This window comes from Vigna umbellata, chromosome 3 (assembly GCF_029865625.1).
Source record: "Vigna umbellata cultivar VRB3 chromosome 3, Vumbellata_1.0, whole genome shotgun sequence".
Taxonomy (NCBI): Eukaryota; Viridiplantae; Streptophyta; class Magnoliopsida; order Fabales; family Fabaceae; genus Vigna; species Vigna umbellata.
In genome coordinates this window covers 40,068,543-40,092,986 of record NC_142167.1, presented here as the reverse complement: position 1 = coordinate 40,092,986, position 24,444 = coordinate 40,068,543, and the positions used below count along the sequence as shown (strand labels likewise).

Below are 24,444 nucleotides of genomic sequence, written 5' to 3'. Positions count from 1 at the left end.
GAACATTTGATCCTATACACATGAAACATCTACACAAGATTTTGTGTTTTAATCATACGAATTTTAGCTATTTATGACGCGATATGGTTGTTGACACATTAATTACATTTTTATTATAGCATTAAGTGCTTTAACTGATTGAACCTGGGAAAACTTTAGCATTGGAGCAACTTTAACAGGTATCTTTGATCAATTAAGGAACATACCTAAGCACGAAAATGACAACATCAAAATGTGAAAACCAAAAAATTGTTTTAAGTGAACGTTTTGATCCATGAAACATCTACACAATATTTTGTATTTTAATCATATAGCTTTTAGTTATTTATGACATAAGTGAAATATTCATTGTGTAAATTAAAAATTTAAATACATATTATGAGATTGAATTGGAAAAGAATTTTTATTGATCCTATATTACTCAATATTTATTTGTAGAAGTATGTTTTAAGAAAATGAAATATTATTTCAGATTCTGTCTTCATGAAACACTATTTTTAATGACGAATTCAACCAAATATATTGGACGTTTTTTTAACTATATTTAATTGACATAGTAAAAACGAAAGATTAAAAAAAAATACAACTGAGACAAGAAAAAATAGTTACATAATCAATATTTTCCATAGCAATGTCTTAATGTGTAATTTAATAATTTATTATTATAAACTAGTGGTTGAGAGCTTGTGTCAAACTATCAATATTTCACAGCACACGCTATCTAGGAAAAACTATTTTCATTCACTCATAAGAGTTCCTTGGAGACCAAAAACCAGTAATTTAATTTTGTTTTCTTCCACAAGTATAATAAACTATTTCATGCGGCAACCACATGCACAATTCTTACCAATTTCATATATATCCTCCCAAACTCCAATGTACGCAAAAAAAAAAAAAAACAAAAAACTAAACAAAAGTTGCTGAACTAACTATTCACATTTTCCTTCCAATATCATCACATCTCTTTTCTCTAACCACACTATCTTCTGGATCAATACTTAAATATTTGAAGCAGTAAGACCCAGTGAAAGGGTTAACATATTTCAACTCACGTTGTCTCTTTTGTCACGATTGAACTCTTGATCACATGTTTATTAGACAAAGTTATGTACCAATCATGTGACGACATGTTTGTCACATCAAATGTCTTTGTGACAACGCTTGGACGGTTCCATGGCGTGGCATTCTCTACAAGCCATCACAAACCACCGTAGAATCCTCCTCCCAAATCTCAACCTCACCCCTTTATTCTCCTTCTTACTCTTCTTCTTCTTATTCTTATTTTTGTTATTCTTCTTCTTCTCCTTGTTGTTGTTCCTCATGGTCCCTTTGCCCTTGTCTTGGTTTTTGTCGGTTCTTCTTCTCAAGGAGCCTTCACGGTTCAACGCTGGCATGGGAGTTATATACTGCCACCTTTGTGAACACCCATATGGTGGATAGTGGGAGGGAGTTTTTGACATAAATGCAGCACCTTTGAGCTTGTTGTGGAAAGATTTTCGCTCAGCGCTATCGCTGGAGCTGGTTCTGGCGCTGCTACAGCTGCTGTTGGTGCTGTTGCTCAGTGAAGAGAGAAGGGAGTCTCTAGTGCTGCTGGTGCGGCTGGTAGGGAGGGGGAAAAGGTGGGGCTGGAGACGGCCATTGAGAAAGAGGTGGTCGGCCGGAGAGGTGGCGAAAGGCTCGGCGGAGGGTGAGTCCGGCGTGAGGGACCCGAACTCAAAGTCCGACTCCGGCGTCGGCGTGCTCCGGAAGGAGAAGGAGTCGCCGGAGGGGGATGTGTTGATGTTGTTTTTGTTGTCCATGGAGGGGTGGGTTGTGAGGAGGAAATTAGGGTTTATATACGTGTGAGCCTCTGAGAGAGAAAGAGTGAGAGCAGGTTATGATGGTGATAGTGGAAGACTGGTTTGTGGGGTTTCGATGTGGGACATGTGGAGTGAATCAAGTTCTTTGTTGGTTTGAAATTGAGGGAGGTAGCTAGCTACCTTAGGGGGTGGTGTAAATAATGTGAACCATGAGATGACAACTAAGATATAAGTTTGAGGAATAATATTGCATAGTGGTAGTGTAATGATGTTGTTAGCCTATGTGAGATGTGTCACAAACAAGAGTGTATTGTATATAAGTGTCATGTGATGTTGAACTTTAAAGATGTTGCTGATGGAATTATGATCAATGATATATAAATGTATATAAAAATGAAAAGAAAAAAAAAGAAAAAAAAAAGGAAAAAACACTAATAAATGTATTAATAGAAGACAAATAAGAGAATAGAAATAAATTTTAAGTGAAAGTAGAAAAAAAATGTTTTTATATAAAATTTATAAGTGACTTGCACTATACTACTATAGTCTTGCATATGAAATGTACCTCTCTTATTAACTTTTGTCTAGACCAATTAATTTTTGTCTAAACCTCACTTATTAACTAATCCTCACTTTGTAGAATTTTAATTTTTTTTCTCTTAATTGGATATTGATGAATATTTTCCGTATTAAATATTAGCTGAAAGAGAGGAAAGAAGAGTGTGTTGTGAGATATGCTATATAGAAATGCGTCAAAGGTTATTGTGGGGTATTTACTAGATAAACTATAGTGTTTTGGTTGGGAATTTTTATTTATTAAAAGTTGTTGGAGGCTAAAGAGTGATTAAAGTGGAATTGGAAAGTAAAAAATTATGCTTAATCATAATGTCTCATGACCACAATACGTGGAGAGAGAGAGAGGATCTATTGACCTCACTTATAAGTTTGACAAGATTATACTTTTAACAATTTTTATGTCAGATTTTCTCAGTTCAATTATCGAATTGAGCTCTTAAATAAGTAAACTAAACTATAATAGTTTGTATACTTCAAAATTGAATAATAGTGCGCCGTATTATATTGTTTTAACATATAAGGCCTGATTTAAAAATTACATTTATTATTTTAAGCAATGCCATGAAATTTAACAATTAAAACGTAAAAAAAATATTTATAAAAATTTTAATTTGCAAAAATATTTCAACTTTGATTAGAGACATGGTATCTCTCTATCCCATGACCTTAAGTATTGATTTTTCAATAATTATTTGTTTGTTGTCCCCACTATGTGAATTAGATATTTACCTTCGTCAACTTGCTTTTTGTTTTTCGAAAGGACACACAATCCCAAATATACTCTTTAAACAAAGCAAAAACAAATGAAAATAAAGTAGGAAAAGGAGATGGGTCTATAATAAAACGAAAATTTTCATACCACAACACTAATAAGACAAAAATTTTCTTAATAAAATAGAAGAAAAAAAAAATATAGATAAATTAGTTTATACAAATCTGTCTATAAATTTGTAGACTTTTATTTTAACGTATCGATACACTAATTTACATAGATAAAAGGTTAATTATATTTTTATACTTTTTATAAATCTTTATAAAAAAACTTGCCCATACTTTCTTTATTACGTGACATTTATTTCGTAATTGAGACTATATGTCGGTTATACCACATATTTTATGGCCATTTTACAAGTAACAAATATAAATAATATAAAAAACTATATTTTTATATCAGTTAAAAGTTTGTCATAATAAGTCTAATTTATATTTTCTATGATCAATTAGAAGTCTATCACAATAAATCTAACTTAGATTTATTGTATTGGTTATATATAAACTATGATGTAAACATATGAATCCCTTGAGTGAAATTTTAGTTTTTAAAAGATTAGTATTTATATAATTACCAAGAACATCTTGATTAAAAAAAGAAAGAGAAAAGAGAATAGTGATCAATAGTTTAGTCTTCATTCCTTTAAACCAGAAAGGAATGGTGGGATCAGCATTGTAGGTAGCTATCTTTGGTAGGAGGAAGCAAAGTAGAAGGGTCCCTAGGGTTTTTAAAGAAACTAAAATGTGATGAACATTAAGAGGAGTGTGATTTTAATGATGAAAGACCTACTTTTGGTTACTCCTTCACAAACAAGGGGACAAAGTGAGTCATAACAAATATTTTTGGTCTCCCCTTCAAGTTTCTATGGCCTTATACATGGTCCCATTTCATCGTATTGTGTCTTCTTGGGACCATTGGTCAGCCAGATTCAGTCTTCAACTTTTATAATTGTTTTCCACCACCAAAGCAAATTATTCGTCAATTAATCTTCCCCACAAAGCAACTTTTATACAAAGTGGCAGCTCCATGGATTTCAAGACATATATAATGTTCAAGAGTTTCATCATAAATTTGTTTTGACTACAATGTCACCTTCCAAATGCTATAAAGTTTGCAAAATTGCAGGTTACAACCGAGCAACGTGGAAAGTATTTTTAAAATAACTTTTTCTTGTAATAGAATATTTTGTTACAAATAATAGAATATAAACTTTCAGTTAAGTAATTTACACTACAAGAATATTAGATTTCATTTTATTTTTTGGTAGTTAGTTCTTCGTGATTAAGGCTTTATTCACTTAAATGAATTTAAAGGTAAATTTTTTATTGTTTATTTGAGTAGATTTGGAGGTAAGTGAGAATAAATTTGGAAGTAAATTTTGTGAGAATTAGTGTAGGATTTGATTGATATGACAGATTAAAAAAATTTACTTCCAAATTCACTCTCATTTACCTCCAAATCCACTCAAATAATCAACAAAAAATTTACCTTCAAATCCTCTCAAATCCATTCAATCACTCTCCCCAAATCCATTCAAGTGAACAAAGTGTAAGTGTTTTAGCTCCTGCAACCAATAAGGCCTTACAAAGATACGACGTCGTTTTGACGTGGAGTCGTTGAAGCGGAGGGTGAAGGAGCCAAAGAAGGAACTGTCGCGCATTCTCCGAACCGAAGTTGCCATCAGAGGCATTAAGAACAAAGCCAAGTCCAACTCCCATGACCAACTTTGGCCCAAGGCCCTTCTCAAAGCCCTAGATGACACCATCAAACGTCGTCGTTGGCAATTCGCTCTCGAGGCAAGCTGTCCAATTCTAAATTTAGACACTTCCATGGGGATTTTGATAGACTGGACCCCACCTTCATTGTTGGGAGTTTGATTTGGATTTTTGGGCGGGATATAAAACAATGAACACACTTAATTGGACACGTCATTGCCTTCGATCAAGTTAGTTGGCGTGGCGTTTGTGATATTGCCTTAATGAATTTTGCTGAACCTTTTTATATAAACTTTTCTTTCACCAATCTGTAGAAAATTCTGGGTTTGGCTCAATGGTTTCTGTGGGAACTATCATAATTTGTTTAGTTTAATGAAACAGAGGTTTATGCGTTTCAAGAACCAGAAATACATGGAAGTGTCTATACTTTACATTTTTTTCTGGTTTACAAAATATTGTCTCTTATTGTTGGTGTAGTAAAGAGTTGGATTGTTTTCAAGCTCTTGCTGAAGCTCAATCTCGCAAGGTGATAACAAATATTTGTCTTGTTAATTTTAGCTTAATTTATCTGGTATGCTGGTCTTAACTTATAAGCTAAATACTGTTTATGGTAATTGCTTGAGTAGACTCTAGGGTATGCCCCTCTAACATATTAGGATTCTAACCTAGAGATAAAATACAGGTTAATTCAAAGGGGAGAGGAAGAGAAGGGATTGAATAGAATTTAAAATTATTTGCAAAGAAGTATTAGATGTTATTGTAAGGGTTAGACGGTATATGGTGTTGAATACTTGAAAATTTTTAGAAGTATTTAGAAAGTCTTCGAAATGAAAACAAGGATGAAAACTTATTTTTATATTGGTTCATTTCAATATGAACTACGTTGAGTTCTCCCTTAAACACTCTTAAAGCGTTTTACTAATCTTTAAAAAGATTACAAACGAGTTTAATCATTCCTGATTTATAATCGAGTATAACAACTCTTAGTTTACGGATAGTCTAACTGAATATATCTTTTAACTCTACTAAGTTAAACAAATAAATATTTTAATTCACTTTTAAATATACAAAACCAACAAAGTTTTTTTAATAAAACAAGTACATATGATAACATTTTTAGAGAGAATATTTTTGCCATATATTTTTACAATACAAAGTATATTTGAAAAGTTAACAAAGATTTTCTTTTTGAAAGACTACTAGTTGACGTTAGATTAAGAGAAAATTGACAGCGTAAGAATAAACAATAATATTATTGTTGTTATCTTCTTTTTATGCAGTCCTCTTTATATAGAGTTTTTCGAAAATATCTGTTACTCATAGTATTGACTTTCACTTAAGTGTGTAGCCTTTTGCTGTGAGGTCAGATACTATGTTGTTTTCTGTAGAGGCAACTGTGTTGCTTCTTTATCTTGGACTTGGATGTATCATGTGGAACGTGGATATTTATATTGGAATTGGATGTATCTAGGACTTAGATGCTTATTTTGGACTTGTATTATGCTTAATTGGCTAAGTAATGTCTCATAATTTTATATTTGCAAATTCAATAATGAATGGATTAAATGATATGCTTAACTGCTTGAAATGTTAATGAATCGGAACTCAAGTAGGTTTTGGGATACTAAAGTTGATATAGTTTAATAGTATTAATTTGATCGCGTCAATGACAGCGTTATCAAATTTGTACAATGAAACTATATCAACTTTAGTATTGCTAAGATAATAGCCAACAAAATAGAAATGATAAATTCAACCCTAAGTCGTCTCCCAATGAATACGAAATTGATTCTTAACAAATTAGTTCTTACAAAAATATATAAAAGGGTTAATAACATAAAAACAATAAAGAAGATAAAGATCAATAAAAGATTAAAGAACAAAATAACAAAAAATAAAAATAAATAAATTTATAAAAAGATTTAAAAAGATAAAAACAAATATAAAAGAAATAGGTTGATTTTTTTGCAAAATAGGATTCATCATTAGCTATCCAAAGATTAAGATTACTATTCAATTAATAATTGGGTTAGATTTTCAAATTAATCAATGTAAATTTTAAATTAATTTGTTGACATTCTGACTCTTAACCAAAGTACATTCTTAGCTAAAAAGCAAGAACTTTGTAGATTAATCATAATCAACTTAATGAAAGTACATTCTCAATTAAATATTACTATGCCTAATCATATCTATTCTTTAACTTCTTATATAAAGTAAAATGTTAATTAACCAAAATACATTCTTGATTAATTCTTGTTAAAGTTTTTACCATTAATCAAAATACATTTTCAATTATTGGCAAAAATACATTCAATTAAATTCTCAATTAAAAATAAAAATCCTTGGACTCATATGATTGATATGTTATATAGATTTAACATCATACTAACTTTATATAATGTAAAAATCATTACTTTTATTTGATTAAGAAGAAAAAGACATAGATAGAAATAAATCACAACAAGAATAAAAGAAACAAACAAATTTATTCATTTGACCTCATAATTTAATTAAGAAATTACAGCAGAATCAATCTTAGAGACTTAGCATTCCATGGAATGTAGAAATAACATGGAAATAAAAAGATAGAGGGTGGAGAACATAAGAGAAGAGAGAAAGGATGAAACCTGAACCCCTAAAAGGTTCCTAAGTCTAGGAGGATGAACGAAGAGAAGAAGAAGTCTAGAAGCGTGAACGAAGAAGAAGAAGAAGTCTAGAAGGGTGAACGAAGAGAAGAAGAGAGGATGATGCATGAATGAAGAGAAGAAAAAGAAGTCTAAAAGCGTGAACGAAGATAAGAAGAGAAAAAGAAGAAGTCTAAAAATGTGTACGAAGAGATTTAATTGGTAAAATTAGGAATTGGAACCTACTATGACTGGTGGTTTACTGACAATCATAGTAAATAACTATTATTATGACAGGTATTACTAGACCTGTCATAATAGGTTTTAAATATAATTTTAATTTTACTAGCGCGTCTATTATGACATGTAATGAACTAATCATCATAATAAAAGTTACTATGAAAAGTCTTCCTAAACTTGTTATAATAAGTTTTGATCAATTTCAATTTTGTCATCATATCCTTCTATATAGACACTCTTTAACCTATCATATATAATATGTATTACTTTTATTATGAAAATATTATTGATCAACCTTTTATGATTATATCATAGTTGGATTTCACCTGCTATAATAAGTTAACATAAAAAATCTAGTAGAAATTAATTTAATGTATTAGACTATAACATTATACAAAGTCTTATAGGTAATCTGATATAAAACAAAAACATAGATCTTAAAAGTCTTTTAGATACTATAACATATTACGGAAAAATTATTTGTTATATGATTTCACATTTTTTTTTAAGTATTATATATCATCAAAATTATTAGATGGTTCGTATGAATTAGATGTAAAAATTTGGATTCCAAAAGAGTTCATAATTTCTATGGAAAATGTGTTTTACATAAAGAAGTCAATAACTAAGATGGTTGTTAGATTATGGACCATTTTGAGGGTGAAACAATTTCTTCTAAGATTCTCTTTTATTTTTCTGTTATATATTTCACGCTACCCATTGTTTATCAATGATAGAGTGAATTTGATAAGCCTGAATTAAAGACAAAAAAAAACTTAAAACTTGATAAGAATTATATTTTATAATAGGACTATTGTAATTATTTAAATATTTTTAATTAGAAACTTTACGAACGCTATATTTTAATTAGCTAAGTCTCATCTCATTAACAGATAATTTTTTGTTAAAGCTAATACTAATTTTGAATACTCTCATTTTGTTAAAAGTCTGTTATTTATGAATTATTGAGTACAATAGCTTCTAATTTTTTATCTTTGAATTTCTGATTAAAGGAGATGGATCTTATTCCACTTATTAATAATTTATGATTGTGAGGTTTTGTTTATTTTCTTATCACCTTTCCTATTTTTTATTCTTAGTTATTCAGTAAAAGTTATTAAACATTATATTTTCTTCCTAATCATTGATTAGGACTCATCATTTTGATTATCAAAGTTCTAAATCTTTTGATAAATTTGACATTTTCTTACCATTTAAAAAAAAAATCACTATCCATTTATTCCGGTGAAGCTTTCAAATGTGAATTGAATTTGTATAATTTTTAAAGTAGAAAATCATGGGAGAATTAGCGCTGGGTTCTGCTAAACCGCAATAACTGAATTTCAAATTTCAGAATTTCAGTGTGCGGTACAATTCGTGTGATACTGTGGAAATATTGGAAGCTGTTGAAGCAAGCGATTTTCATTGGATTTGAGCGTGCAAGAAACGGTGGCGTGCAGCTGAAGATCTGCAAGCGGTGCTGGAGGAGCTTTTGTTATTGCAGTGCTGACTAATCGCGTACGTCAAACACTCAAAACGTAAGATTTTGTTTGTGAATTAAATTTTTAATTTCTCGGTGCAAGCAATGTCTAGTCCATTCGATTCAACACTGTGTGAAGTGCTCTGAGTTTAGTGTAGCGTGGCGCAATTGAAGTTCTTGCGTGGGCAATTGAAGTTCATTCTCTGTTGAAGCGGTGATTGAATTTCTGGAAGCAACACGTAATCTGTTCAGCGGAATCAGTGTAAGCATCTTTCGATCTTTGATTTGCGAATAATTCTAGTAAGGTTATGAAATTCAAGCGGTAGAATCATTTTATCATGTTGATTTGATCGTGACAAGCAGCCGATGTGTTCAATTTGTTGGAGAGCTCTTCAAAAATTTTCTCCCGGATTTACTATTATATTACTTCAAAAATTTCTTACTAAAATAATTATATATATATAATATATATAAATTCATATTCATCTTTTAGGTTAATTTTATGTATATATAAATTGTTATTCATCTATTTAAGATAGTATTTATCACCTGGAATATCGGTGGAGAATATCAACTATTGCATCATTGAATTGAATAATTTAGATGGTTGAATTTGCTGCAAGCAAAGCAAACTCTAGCATTTTGGAAAATGAAAACGCACTTAGCTGGAACCAGTCGGTGCCATCTGGCTTTCATAGTATGATTCACTGATTGCGCATTGTCAAAAAGTGAAGAAAAATGCCTTGCATGGGTTAATTTCAAACTTAATTGTAATCTAATTTTTTGTAAGATCTAAATGGGTGACTTCTTTTTGGAAGTGATTTCTGTTTTAATTTTCTTTTCTATTCTACTTTTTTGTTTTGAAAAAAAAATGATTGAGTTCTTTTTAGTGTTTGTTTTATGCGTGAGACATATTCTTATAAGATAAATTGTTAAGGAATCTTGAATTTCTTAGATTATAAAATTAGATATAATTTCTTTAAATTTGAGTTCAATTAGTAAGAAATTACATGCACAAGCAAATTATATAAAATGAGTGAACGTGTAACTAGCTTTAATTTTTCATCTTTAGTGTGATAGGAAAATTAAAAGAAGAATAGTGCATGTTTTTTATTTCTCTTAAGACTTCAATTTATTTTAAATTTAATTCTCTATTTGATGTACTTCTTAAAAAGATAAGAGTGTTTTGATCATTTGATCAATCCAAACACGGTTAAGGAAGAAGGTTTCATGAAAGAAACAAAAAATTTGTGAAAGCACAAATTCATGAAAATTAAATTTTCAACTCATGAAAAATAAGATGAAACAAGTAAAAAAAAATACTATTGAGCTTCATTGTACTATTTGCTTACTTTATAAGACGAGATAATAGAGTAAGAAGAAAAACACATGTGAGTGTTTAGACTACTTTGTATTTTAATCACATCTTCTCTATAAGAGTAATAGTCTAAATGACTTGTAAGCAATCATTAATTGCAATTTTGGAGAGAATCAAAATACTTACAACTTCACTTCGGAGAGTTAAAGAAATCTAGGCAAGGTTGCTTAGTACCAAGAGTAATGTGAATCCTCAACTAGTCTAGGGTAACAAAAGGTTATTCACTGACTAGGGATACCAAGAGTGGTAAAGAATATTACACAATTAGGAGTGAGTGAAACTCAACTAGGCGATGTCAATGGATACTAGGACTGTCTAGGGATACCAGGAGTGGTGCGAATAATCATCCAGTCAAGGGTAATTAACAACTACTTATTGACTGAGAAACCAAAAGTGGTGCGAATACTCAACTGGTCTAGGATAATTGGAGGTTAATTGTTGATTAGGGATACTAAGAGTGGTGAAAAATACTTCAAAACTAGAAGTGAGTGATACTCAACTAGACGATGTATCACAATGATATTGGAACCATATAGGGATACCAAGAGTGGTGAATAATATTACGCAATCAAGAGTGAGTCGAACTCAACGAGTCAGAAGTAATGATGGTAAATACGATTAGGAACACCAAGAGTGGTTTAAAATACTCATCTGAACTTCATTGAAAATTTAGTGGAACCCTCTAAATTAGTTTAAAGGAGAACTAGATGTAGCCTTAATAGGTGAACCAATATAAAAATTGTTTGTGTGTTGTAGTCCTATTAGTAAATGACTAACTCTTGATAAAAGGAATCTTTCTTAGTGCTCAAGTCAACTTTAGGCTTTGAGCTATCATTTACATCTTTGATGAGTTACTGCTTAAATATCCTTAAAGAAAATTGAGTTAGTTCTCTAAACGATGTTTTTGAAATAACGTTTATAGATGAAGTATGACTATGAAAGAACTAAAACCATACAAGGTATGATCTGATGCTAATAGAACTAGCAATTGTCAATGACAACTGTATTGAAAAAAAGGGTGTCCAAGGCCTGTGTCACCATTGTCACTCCAAAGACGACCAATATCGACGACGGCAACGGTGACTTCTTGCATAGCGAAAAACGTCCAAGGTGTGCTTCAAAAAGCAAAGGACACTCCATGAGTGACAACCAACGTGGATGAAAAAATGACTCAAAATAACTTTGAATTGATTAGAAAACACTATGTGTCGATGGCGAGAATAAAAAAAAAGATATTGTAGCTAAACGAGAAAGTACAAAGGTTAATTCTTTTAACCTGAAAATGAAAATAACAACGATTTTACAAGAAATCATTGTCATTTTTTCAAACATATAACAACAATTATTTCTTAAATCATTGTCATTTTGCAATTTTGCAATTATAACGTTCATCCTTAAAATTGTCACTGCTTCTTCTATTACTACGTCAATATCACAAACATCTTTGTACTAGTGTTATTAAATTTAGTCCAATTTTTATTTTAGTAATAATTGTTTATTTATTTATGTATTATTATTAAGTGAAATAGAGACAAATATATATTAAAGAATATGTAACTGTATATGTATTTTAACTAATAAAACATAAAAGAGATAAAGATACAATGATAATATTTTTAAAAATATGTTTGTGCATACATAAAGAACTCCCTTAAGCAAATAACAGAAAATACTTTTATTTCTTAGTTTCTCACTTTCTTGTCAGGCAATTTATTAATAAATTGAGTTGTTACGTAGAAAATTAATTCTCCGTTTTCAAGATATTTAAATACTACCAAGCTGGAAATAAATAATTATATATATATATATATATATATATATATTATTTTTCATTTTATCTTTTTCATTGCTTTGCTTTTCTGAAGACGATAACTTGATAAGACCGTACTTTATTAATGATTAACTCAAAAGCAGAGAAAGCGAAGCCCTACGGAGAAAACTGATCAACGAGACGACGCCACGTGTAGGCGCGAACGCGTCATTGTAATTGCGACGTACGCGGCATGGTATTGGGAGGTAACAGGAAGTCGTGTCAACGCGACATGATCAACTTTCACAAAACAACACAACACAGCAAATCTCACTCTCCTTTTTTCCTTTTTCTTCCTCAAAATCCCTTCTTCCTTCGCTGCCTCTTCACCTCTTCGCCTCTTCGCTTCTCTGTCTTCTTCTTACTCTCTCCCTCATTGCGTCAACTAAAAAATATACATAAAAAACACCACACCCTGCTCTACGTGGCCACTCTCACTTTCCTTTTAAATCTTTATTTAAGCCCTTCACTATGACCGGCAAAGAAATCCTTCACAAGATGAAGGTACCCTTTTGTTTTTTCACCTTTCGTTGCTCTAGTTTATTTAAGCATCTCTTTTTTTTTTTTTTTTTTTCATTTTGCTCTCTTTTGTTTCGTTGCAATGACTAACAATTTGGTTTCTGTTCATTTGTCGGTGTTGATCTTTGTCTATCAGTTCAGTGGACTGCTTTTCATAAACCCTGTAATTTTATTCCATGCCTTTCGTGGTAGGGAATGTAGTTTTACTGTGGCGCTTTCTTCATTAACTCCAACAGTGCCTTCTTTTTATTGGAGATTTATCTGAAGTAGAGATAATACCGATTTAAAAATTCGAAATATACACTTCTATGAACCCAATTAGGCTTAAATTCCCTAATATATATCATATCAGAGTCTATCCTTTATAATTTTGTTAGTAATTTTCTATCGTTTAACAATTTAAGTCCTAAAGTTCTAATTGTTTTCGAGTTGAATTATATACATGAGCTATCTTACCCTTAAGTGATAATTCATTGAGAGTTGAATATAGGGAATGTGCTATGTATACCTTAGATTTTAAGGTTAAGACCATCTTAAAGGAAAAATGACTGTTACTGGGTCATCGTTGATTGGTGATATAACCTGTGTAATTGGTGATCGTAAGTTTGTTCTTATGAACTTTTAAGTATCCTTTAGCAAAGAGTCAAATAATGAGATTCTATCTGGATACAAAGATAGAAGAACTTTTGAGAATTTTTCTATCAGAAAAAAGCTCTATATTCTCAACAGAGAAGCTCTAGCAGATATTCTTCTACCTAGGAACCTTAATTTATCAACATCTACGTGAAAATTTATGCCACCGAATTAACTTGATGGCCTACAATACCTCTCGGTGGCTCCATTTATAATCTTTGTAATTGCAGGGCAGGTTTATATGGCATAACAATTCCAAGGTTTTAGAGTATTGGTCAATTTGCTGCAACATATATTGTGCTATAGTGTGTGAACGATCATATTTTAGGTCTTAAGTTGGTTGGTTAATGAAGATGGTTGGGAGGTTACTTGTCACAGAGGTTAGAAAAGATCATCAACTTTTGTGTGGTGATCTGTAACTTCAGAATCAAATGACTGTTGGAGGGTGAATCACGGGTCCAATACCCCAGTTTGTGTTTTTGACCTGGAACACACGAGGAATGGGAAAAGTCAGTTGTAGCCCTTATGATGGGACGGTTTCCCTTAAAATCATCTCTGCCAGTTGTTAAATCCAGCTTCCTAATATGAATTAAGCAGATTTATGCTATGCTGTGTTTAAGACTAACATGGTCTTAAGAATGCAGTACAGTCTTGTTGTTTAGTTCTAGTTAGGTGTGTTTTTATAGGCAAATACAATTCAGGGAAAATTATTATATGGTTTTTGGGTAAATTGAGGTTGTTTAAAGTCAAAATTTAAAATGACAATATAATTAATGACTTCTTGCGCTTTACAAGTCTGTTATTGTTTGCAAAGATAATATTTCGTATAGTGTACACAGTTAGTTATTTGAGAAGATAAAAGAATGTGTTTAAGACACATCATCCTGAATTTAGTTTTGAAAAAGCTTTGGTAAATGATGCCCTTAGCTATTAATTTTTGAAATCCAGCTGAGTAGTGTCTTAGAAATTAACAATCACACAAAGCTTCAAGAAATACAACTTTGTTCGATAAATTGCTTATGTTTGTCTTTCTTGGAGTAAGATGAGTTCAAAAGTTCACTGACCTGATTCTCATTTGATCAATAACTAAATTTCTTATTTTTTCGGTTGTGAATGTCTTGTAACCTGATTATGTTACTTACAGGAAAAAGTTTTGGGGCCATCTGATTCTGATTCAGGTAAAGGAAAGAGCAAGATGAAGAAGCACATTACTCATGGCTTTCACTTGGTAAAGGGAAGATCTGGTCATGCCATGGAAGACTATGTCGTTGCTCAGTTTAAGCAAGTTGATAACAATGAATTGGGTTTATTTGCTATATTCGATGGCCACTCAGGTCAAAGTGTGCCTGATTACTTGAAAACTCATTTGTTTGATAACATCTTGAAAGAGGTAATGTGGGTTCATAATCTTTAGTTCTTGTTACTTGATCATTGAGCTGCTTGGTGTGAAACATAATCTGTTGTATAATTACTTTAAATTTCTAGTTACTTATCAACATGAAAAATGTTAGTATTAAAAATTAAATGGTTAATATGTTTTTCATTATGAAAAATTGTTTAGTCTCTTTACTTTATGAGAGTAATGTAAAACATTCTTGCTAACAAACTGCATGTGAAGGTTATATTTTAGTTTACTATGGAACTCAGGAAACACTCCACATGTCCTTTGTTGAAAAGGATGTTTTACACTTTCATAAAATATAGGGACTAAATACTTTATAATTTATTTTAAGGATGAAATAGAATTTTTTATAATAGTACGGGGACAGAAAACATATTTAACCCAAAATAAAACTCTTTAAATACAATGCATGTCTATGACTCAGGTTTTCCCCATTTCTTCATGTAGCCTAACTTCTGGACAGAACCTGCTGATGCTGTGAAGAGGGCATATAGTATAACTGATTCTACTATTTTAGACAAATCAGGTGAACTGGGTCGAGGGGGTTCAACTGCAGTTACCGCAATATTGATCAACTGTCAGAAGTTAGTAGTGGCCAATATTGGAGATTCCAGGGCTGTCTTGTGCCAGAATGGCCAGGCCAAACAACTATCAGTGGATCATGAGCCAAGTGTAGAAAGTGAGGATATAAAAAACAGAGGTGGTTTTGTGTCAAACTTCCCAGGTACCAATCACCTTTTAAAATGTTGTATGGTTTTTTACCTTCATCTTAATTTAGTGTTTCACAATATCATCATCCCCTTATCCGAGGTTTTAGTTTTACTTGTTAGCATGTGGTTTTTAATGATTTTTCTTATGTCCTTGTTATTAAGGTTTGATGTTTACATATTCTCAAAATATAAAATTGTTGGCTTTTAGTTTTTTTGTTTCTAACAGAAGTCTTTCAGTCCTTAGAAAATCAATTTTGTCCTTTATCACTTAGACATTTTTATTAACAATGATTTCCATAAATAAGGAATTCAAAGGAAGCAATTGTTTTTGACAGAATAATACTGAACATTCCTATACTTGCATGCGATACAAACATCTGACTTCTATATTATTACAGTGCTATCTTTATCATGACATATTTTGTAAATACACATTTTAAAAGAAGTTGTTGGTAATAGTATGTAAAGAGTGTCTTTGAAATCCAAGAATGAGTTGTCATGGAAATAAGAAAGTTGAGTAATATATAAAGAAAAAAAGAAAAAGAAAGACTTGAAAATACAGTCTTTGCATTGACATGATACTCACAGACATAGTCTTATGTCTTAAAGGTTTTGAATTAAAGATACTCATGATCTCTGACACAAAGAATGAGTTAAAAAGTTGAGTAACATAACAAAAAAAGGACCAGACACATTTTTAAGGTTTTTGATTGAAGGTATCATGATATATGATCCACAAAAAATGAGTTAAAAGTCGATAGAAATAAGAAAGTTGAGTTAAGTTGAGTAACTTATAACGATAAAAAGATTCTTAAGGTTTTGGATTAAATGTAGTATATTGATCTCTTATATGATTGATTCATGTCTCAGTTTTTCTGGTCTATTTCCCTAGGAAAATCCCTACATTCATTTGCTAATTCAGTGCTAAGGATACTGGTTTTCTGATTGAATCAGGGGACGTGCCACGAGTTGATGGTCAGTTGGCAGTGTCAAGGGCATTCGGTGACAAAAGCCTGAAGGTACACTTGAGCTCAGAACCACATGTGATTGTGGAGTTGATAGGCGATGATGCAGAGTTTGTTATCTTAGCCAGTGATGGGTTATGGAAGGTAATATTCAATAAACTAAACAAGATAAGATTCTCAACAACTAATGAATGTATTTTTTTGGTCTTCTACACTCCAAGTTCCTTGCATATTCTGCACTGATCATCATAATATTCATTGAAATTATTGAAGGTGATGACAAATCAAGAAGCAGTTGATGCAATCAGAGATGTTAAGGATGCTCGCTCTGCAGCAAAGATCCTTACTGAAGAAGCACGTAACAGGAAAAGCTCAGATGATATCTCTTGTGTTGTTGTGAAATTTCAGTGATCAAATGACTCAATTAGTAGAACTTGAAAGTGTATATTTGGATAAATGATGATACACCCTTGTGGTGTTATTGCATGTTATAGCATTCCGTGTGCAATATTTTCTGTTCATGTTTGATGAAACAATGTGAAAAGGATGTAGATTTGGATTGTATTAAGAAAAATAATTTGTATGATTGCAATGGAGTTTGTGCAAAATCTCTCCTTTTCGAAATTTCACTTGTAGCCATTTTGTTGGTTTTATCCATTTGGGACTGTTAAACACGCATGCATAGACAAATAGTTGGTTAGTTTTTTATTTGCATTAACTTTTATAAACTTAATTTACTTTATGTTTTCATACATTTTTACATTGATTAAGAGTTAATATTAATGATAATTTATTTTTCTTCTTTTAATACTTTAAAACATTTTTTAAGAATAAAATCGGAAAGAAATTTTATGTTCCAAAATTGAGGACCATACTTTAGATATAATAATTAATCTATTCATATAATTTTTTTATAAAGAAAAATTCTTTGATAATATTTGACTATCATTTAACATCTTTTTTAAAAGTAAAACAATCTTAATAAAGGTTAATTTTTATATTTTTAAAGAAAATAGAGAGTGAAAAGTATCGTTATTCTATTTTTATCTCAACTTGTTATTATCCAAGAGAATGAAATTTTCGTTTCAAAAGATAAATTTTCATCTTTTTGAGGTCCTCAACTGATTAGAGAATGAAAAATACACATTATTTCTTCTCTAATCCTTTGAAACACACCTTTAATGAACAAGAAGACCGTTAAAAAATTTCGGGTTAAATATGTTTTTAGTCCCTAAACTATTGGCCGTTTCTGGTTTTCGTCCCTCTTCCAAAGTAAGGTACAATTTGGTCCTCATTCTTTAGAAAAACGTTCGTTTTAGTCCTCAAAATTTTGTTTTTAGTCCTCGTTTTAGTCCTCAAAACGTTCGTTTTTTCGACTAAAACGAACGTTTTTTAAAGATTGAGGACTAAATTGTACCTTACTTTGGAAGAGGGACGAAAACCAGAAACGATCAATAGTTTAGGGACTAAAAACATATTTAACCCAAAAATTTCAATCGAGTGTGTATTGTATCTGTATATTATACTCTTTTTATTTATTTTTATTGGGCAACACTAAATATTTTGTTGTACCAGTGAAACCTTTTCTGAACAAACCGGACATGACTGTTGCCAACATCCCTCGACCTAAAGGATAGAGGGTAGGCAAAGCCAAGACACTTGATCATGACACAACAGAGAACTGAAATTACAATTTTGTCCCGGAATGAACCAACCCCATCTTACATAATCTTTGAAAACTTCATCTACACACACTACTCTTTCTTAGCAGTGTTAACATTTTCAAAACCTTAATTTTCTTAAGCAACATCTTTTAAAGACCAAATCATCGTATATCTATTTTCTTTCAGTGTTTGATCCCCTTTTCAGTTACTAATTCATTTTATGACTTCCTCGACAGTATTCAGAGGTTAAAGTTTGATATGAGAAAATGGAAATAAAATACACCCAAAATAGATTTTTTAAATATAAAATGTATCTTACTCAAGTTTCAAACAGAATGTAGAACTTAAATGGTTTGTTTATGAAAAGAGATAATCCAAATACAAAGATGCAATAGCTTTTTATTTTAATCCAATGGAAGATAAGATCTCACCATGCAATGGTGCTTCAATAGGATAACAATGGTAAGGAAAACAGAAACTAAAGGCACTATCTAAATAAGAGAACATAGAGCTGAGGAAAGTGGCTTGCATTGCATATATAGCAGAGAAGCTTTGGATGTTGGAAGTTTGTTTTGGTTTGGTTCTTGTTCATGTGAACAGACAAAGTGGTCCTTTTATTATATGACTTGGCTTGTAAGAAACCAAAGGGTGACAGAAGAGAGAGAGCTTGGTGAACATTTTTGCTTCATCTGATGTTGAAAGACTTGTAGCCAGAACTCCCTGGAAGGTTCATCTGAATTCTGCACTGTGTTGTTTCCTTAGGGTGGTGATGGCCTTTGCTGCTGTGGCTGCTGCTCTCATTGGCAGCCTCAGGGTTGCTTTTCCGGCGCCGTTCATTGTGTCCGGCCAACCGCCTCCGGCAGCTTCTCTTAGACTCATCAAACTCCGCCAGATCATGGAACCTGCACAAACTCATCATAGGAAGAAAAGCTTCGAGTTTTAACTGTTTGACACTTCTGTGTACAAAAACTAACAAAAGGAAAAGGTGTAAACAATGAGGTTCAATTACTTAAAACAGTGTTTCTGTTGCGGATAGATTCTTTAGGAGCATCCAAAACTTTTTAGTCATTGATCAAGGATTATATTTACTTGTAAAAGGGTCCCTTAAAAATTTTAAATTGCAATAAGTGAACAAAATTTTTCTGATCATTAACAACCATGGTTGAGGAAAGCTGAGAAACTAAATTTATGCAGTTGAAATATGAATATGTCGAAGCCAAGGTGTTGCTAGAGCTAACGATTCCTTTAGTACAAAAAACATAACTGTTAGCTTAAAAAACCATGCATGGTAAAATGCTATAGACAATACAAGTTTTCTCTGAAGAGAAAATGGTTAAGATGAATGAGTGTTGATCGAACAAACCTGCTACATTGCTGGCAGAACCTCTGTCTCAGACCTGCAACCACCACAACAGGTGCTTTGGAGTGAAACTCACAGACCTTGTGGCGGCGATGGTACCTCTTTGCATCAGTCAAATCAGCACCACACCTCTCAGCTTGACATGAAGGTGGAGAAACTCCTCCGGCAGCAGCAGCAGCCCCACTTGACCCTCTTCTCCCACCACCACTATTGCTGCTACCAAGCCCTCTTTTTTTCTCTTCTTCAGTGAGAGTAGCTCCACTTTCATCCTCCTCCTCAACTTCATTCTCCAGTTCCTCTTCCACATTCTTTCTGACCCTCTCAAGCAGTGATCTCTTCCTCTCCAGAGTCCTGGCCTCCATTGTGTGCAAAAGGGTGGAGAATGGTGAAAAGGGTGTTGTTGTTGCAGAGGAAGAACTTTTTGGGAGCAATGAAGTGAAAGAGGGAGTTTATAGGAAGCAGAAGGGAAGAAAAGAAGGGTGTGGACCACAGGCTCCATATTTTGTTAATTGTGTGCTTGTGTAAGCATAAAGGTAGAGGAATAGTGCACAGAGAGAAGGGTGTTGGAAATGTTTTTGTCTTTAATGATGAGCTAATAGAGGAAAAGGTTAAATCTCAGTTCTTGCAGTTGCTATTCTTTTTTTTCAATGAATGTTGTGTTGAAAGTGATAGTGCTCATGGCGCGTCCATCACAAACGCATAACCATTGGTACTCAAGGAATTACAAATTGGAAGAACACGATTTTGCTTTTGTTTGTTCTTCTTACTTTCTTCTTCTTCTTATTCTGATTTCTCATCATGCTCATCATCACATGCCTACCCAACCCTTTCCTTAATATCCTTTCTAATTACAAAATATTTTTACAACAATACTACCTAGTACACACACTCTCAATAATCAAAATAAGAATTTAGTTAAAGTAGATTTAAAAACTACTATTCTATAGATCTAGGCTTAACCTTAAAAACATATCTATTAGTTTGTCCATGATAAATTTTCATCGAAGAATCTAGTTAGTTTCTTTTAGGAAGTCTCTTCCTCTCTCTTGTGTATATCACTTGTTCTGTCTATCGAGAAGGACGAGAAGGAGCTTCAAGGAAGATACAAACAACAATGAGATATGAGCAAAGTGTTTTACTTTCTCGTTTTTATTCATTGTAGAACTTAGACTCACATTTATATTTCCAACATGTCTTTCTCTTTACAATATTTAAACCCAAAACTTTTTAACTAACATGTTAACATCTTCTTTCTGCTTCAAAAGTTATATTTGAAATAGCTGTATTATAAGTTAAATTTAAGATTAACTCGTTCTCACGTAATTAACTTATAGTATAAGAATGATTTCACCTTACATAAATGGTTAGGAATTCAAATATGAACTTAAGTTTCATATTTAACAAAATTAAGAAAGTTGAGTAAGAATAGATGACTCATAAATCCATTATTTTAAGGTTTTGATTAAAAGTAACGTCAAATTCTTTGAGTTGAGTTCGAGTTTTATTGGTACCGTCTCTCTTAGATAAAGTTTTATCGACATAGGATTTTGAACAAACTGTTTGTTGACTTACTAAATAAATACACACGTATATGTTAATAATGCATAATAATTTCCAAAAGGTGGGTTGATATGCAGAGTTTCAATGAGAATAAGAAGTTGTGGAGGAAAGCCTTGTGTTTGTAGTTTTAAGACTAATATAAAGAAGAAAAAGACGAGCTCTTATTTTTCACTGCCACCACAACAATTATATGCAGAGAGAGAAGTGCAGACGAAACATAACTACATAAGTAAAAGATGTTGAGTGGAATTAGGTAGTTGTTGTCTCTGTCTGTGTCGTAGTTAGCTTTATTGATTGTTGCAGTAAGATTGAGCATTGATTTACATGCATAGAGTGAGAACTACTGGTCCATTGCATTTTATATATGTTATCCCCATGGTGTAAAGTACTCATTGCAGTAGCCAAGGGTAGACCCTAGATAGCAGAGTTTTTATTTTATTTTTTTCACATGGAAGAGGAAAATTGACGTTTCCAACAGACACGAGCAGTGGGAAACTGTTGGGTTGTCCTTTGTGATGTTGTGTAACGTAAGTTTTGTTGCATTTAGTTTGAGTAAATGATGATGTTTATTGTGGGATTAAAGAGCGAAAGTGATGAAAGGAATTATTGTGATAGAATCTTTGTGGTATAAATGATAAAAAGTTGTAACAGTACTGTTATGGGCACAACATGTGGTGCTGACATGAGGTAGCACGCTAGTACCGTGGTTTCACAAGATGCCATCGTACTCAGTACTTGATGCCAGTTTTCACCATGGACGGTATCTAGATATAGTGGACAAAATCAAACGCTTCAACCTTATCTACGTTCAATCATTCACGATTTCGCCTTATGTCACCCAACTTTAATTCACGATTTATATAATGATTTACATTATATAAATCATTCTAAATTTCATTTTACACGTCTAAGATTTTAAATATAAAAAGTTAGTCATTAAAAAAATACATTTTAATCAAATTTATTAGATTGTTATTGACACAAACATATATAGTTGGGAGATTTAACAAACATCATGACGTCTGAGTCCAATCATATAAGGGATTGACACCACTTTCTACCCAAAACCTTAAGACAATGGGTTAATAGGTCTTTCACCTTTATATATAACTACTTTCTCATTTCTATCCAATGTGAGACTTAGACTCACGTTCAGATTTCCCAACAAAATTTTCATTAGTATATACTTAATATAAGAAAATCAAACTAAACAACTCATATTAATTATAAATAAAACAAATCTATATTATATTATATTTTACTTTACAAATTAATTTTAAATGGTTAAATTAAATTTCATTTAAGATAAAGTTTAGAATTTGATACTTATATTTGTGAAAAACAAGTAAAAAAATGTCTTCACTTTAAATGGTAATTATAGATTTAAGATTGTCTTGATCTTATTCAATATATATATATATATATATATATAATTCACGTTACAATGTGTGAAAAAATGGAAAGAAGGTTGGACAAATTGGTAAAACGGATCCATATTTCGTAAGGATGCGATTTTAACTCTTATAGTCGACTTGAATGTCTTTGTAGATATATCTTGAAACTTTTGTATTTTAATATCTCTTTTGTTTCAATGAATTTCCTAAATTGAATTCGTTTAAATGCACAAGTATTACTAAAATAAGTAGTTAATATGGATTTGTAATACACTCTTCTCATAAAAGACATCCATTATAAGAATGGAAAGAACTAATAAGAATGACACCATAAACCTAAACTTTAATTTCAAATATAAATAACTCTTATATACTATGTCAGAAAATGGTTTTAAATTTACTTTATTTTACAAACTGACTTAATGAAGTAAAGTTAACTTTTATTTATATAGTTTAAATTAAAATGATATTTAGTGACGTGAATCTCAAACCCTACTAATAATGATAATAATTATAGTATTATTATTTATTGTTATGGTTCGGAATAGCATATGTTACTAAAGATTTGTACGAAAGAAGCTGTCTGCTTTGTACTGGTTAAAAAAGAAAAGGACCTAACAGAAATCATACAGCATTAATGGATTACAATTTTCATGATTTTTGCCAAAAAGATATCCGTACAATTAGACAATTTTCGAATTTTTCACTTTGTATCATTGTTTCTCTTTTTAATTTTCCGCAATAGGATAGTACACATTATTTACATGATTGCATATTTTACTGTGAAAGTTCAAGATCGGAGTATCAGGAGAGCGAATTATGAGTTTTAGACAGTAATTTCAGTTATTGAAAAATAGGTTCAAATTCTACTTCTGAAAGACCGAAATCTAGTATTCATAATTTTATATTTATTTTTGGAAAACTTTTTCAGAAGAGTGAAAAAATTTAAATTATAGAATTTTTAATATTTAAATAAATAATAGAATAAGGTAATTTAAATTAATCAATATTAACTTTGGTTTGGTAAGTAAATGAAAAATATAATTGTTATTATAACTATTTTATTAATTATGTGTATGCTGATAATTAATTTTTAAATGAGGAAACGATTATTAAAGATAAAATGATGATAATAAATTTGAAATAATTATTACAAAATCTTTTATTTTGGTGATAAAAGCAAAAAATGGTTAACAATAAATATAGTGAAAAAATAAAATTATAATTTTTTTTTTCATAAAATAGATAATTAGTATAGAATTTATTTCATATATTTACTTAAGTATAATACATGATTTATATTTCAATTATGCATAGAAGAATTGTTTGTATTTCAATTAAACATGATTTTTCGATGTTACTTAAAGTAAATACAATGTTTTGGTTGATACCACTTCATGAGGTAATGTGATTATTTGTAGAGTAACAATGCGTCTATTGTGCAACTATCAAATGTTACTTATCAAACACAACATGTAAAACACATTGGGTAAGAAGAAATTAGAAATTAGAAATTAGAAATTAGAAATTAGAAAGAATTCATTTTTTTGTGAAAGGTAATGTTTTGGTGATCCTTAAGGGGAGTGCAAAGCTCAAAGTGCAAACCCAATGGATTAAAACCCTTGTTGATGATGGTTAAAGGAAAAAAAGAGTAATGATGAAAGAATGTAAGCCAAGGAGCAGCTTAGCTAAGGAGATATAAAAAATTAAAGGGGAGAATGTAAAAGGAAGAAAAAAGGATGTCTTATTATTTTTGAATAAAAAATCAAAGATATATACAAGAGAGAGTATCTATAATTGTGCTATTTTATTCCTATATTCTAATCTGATTCTATAATAA

The 24,444-nt window shown here is 31.2% G+C and overlaps 3 protein-coding genes across 3 annotated transcripts; 1 reads left to right on the top strand and 2 right to left on the bottom strand.

Moving 5' to 3' along the window:
- Positions 1-750: 750 nt before the first annotated feature.
- Positions 751-2,146, bottom strand: LOC124827762 (uncharacterized). Its single transcript, XM_047300881.2, has one exon. The coding sequence runs from the start codon at positions 1,797-1,799 to the stop codon at positions 1,140-1,142; it is 660 nt and encodes a 219-aa protein (XP_047156837.2). The 5' UTR covers positions 1,800-2,146; the 3' UTR covers positions 751-1,139.
- Positions 2,147-12,640: 10,494 nt separating this feature from the next.
- On the top strand, positions 12,641-17,218 carry LOC124827765 (putative protein phosphatase 2C 39). Its single transcript, XM_047300886.2, has 5 exons — positions 12,641-12,901; positions 14,694-14,939; positions 15,399-15,675; positions 16,616-16,770; positions 16,900-17,218. Exons 1-5 carry the CDS (start codon positions 12,869-12,871, stop codon positions 17,035-17,037), a joined length of 849 nt encoding a protein of 282 aa, XP_047156842.1. The 5' UTR covers positions 12,641-12,868; the 3' UTR covers positions 17,038-17,218.
- A 1,410-nt stretch (positions 17,219-18,628) lies between these two features.
- On the bottom strand, positions 18,629-20,107 carry LOC124827763 (uncharacterized). Its single transcript, XM_047300882.2, has 2 exons — positions 19,654-20,107; positions 18,629-19,192 (listed from the first exon to the last, which is right to left on the bottom strand). Exons 1-2 carry the CDS (start codon positions 20,010-20,012, stop codon positions 18,976-18,978), a joined length of 576 nt encoding a protein of 191 aa, XP_047156838.2. The 5' UTR covers positions 20,013-20,107; the 3' UTR covers positions 18,629-18,975.
- Positions 20,108-24,444: the final 4,337 nt, after the last annotated feature.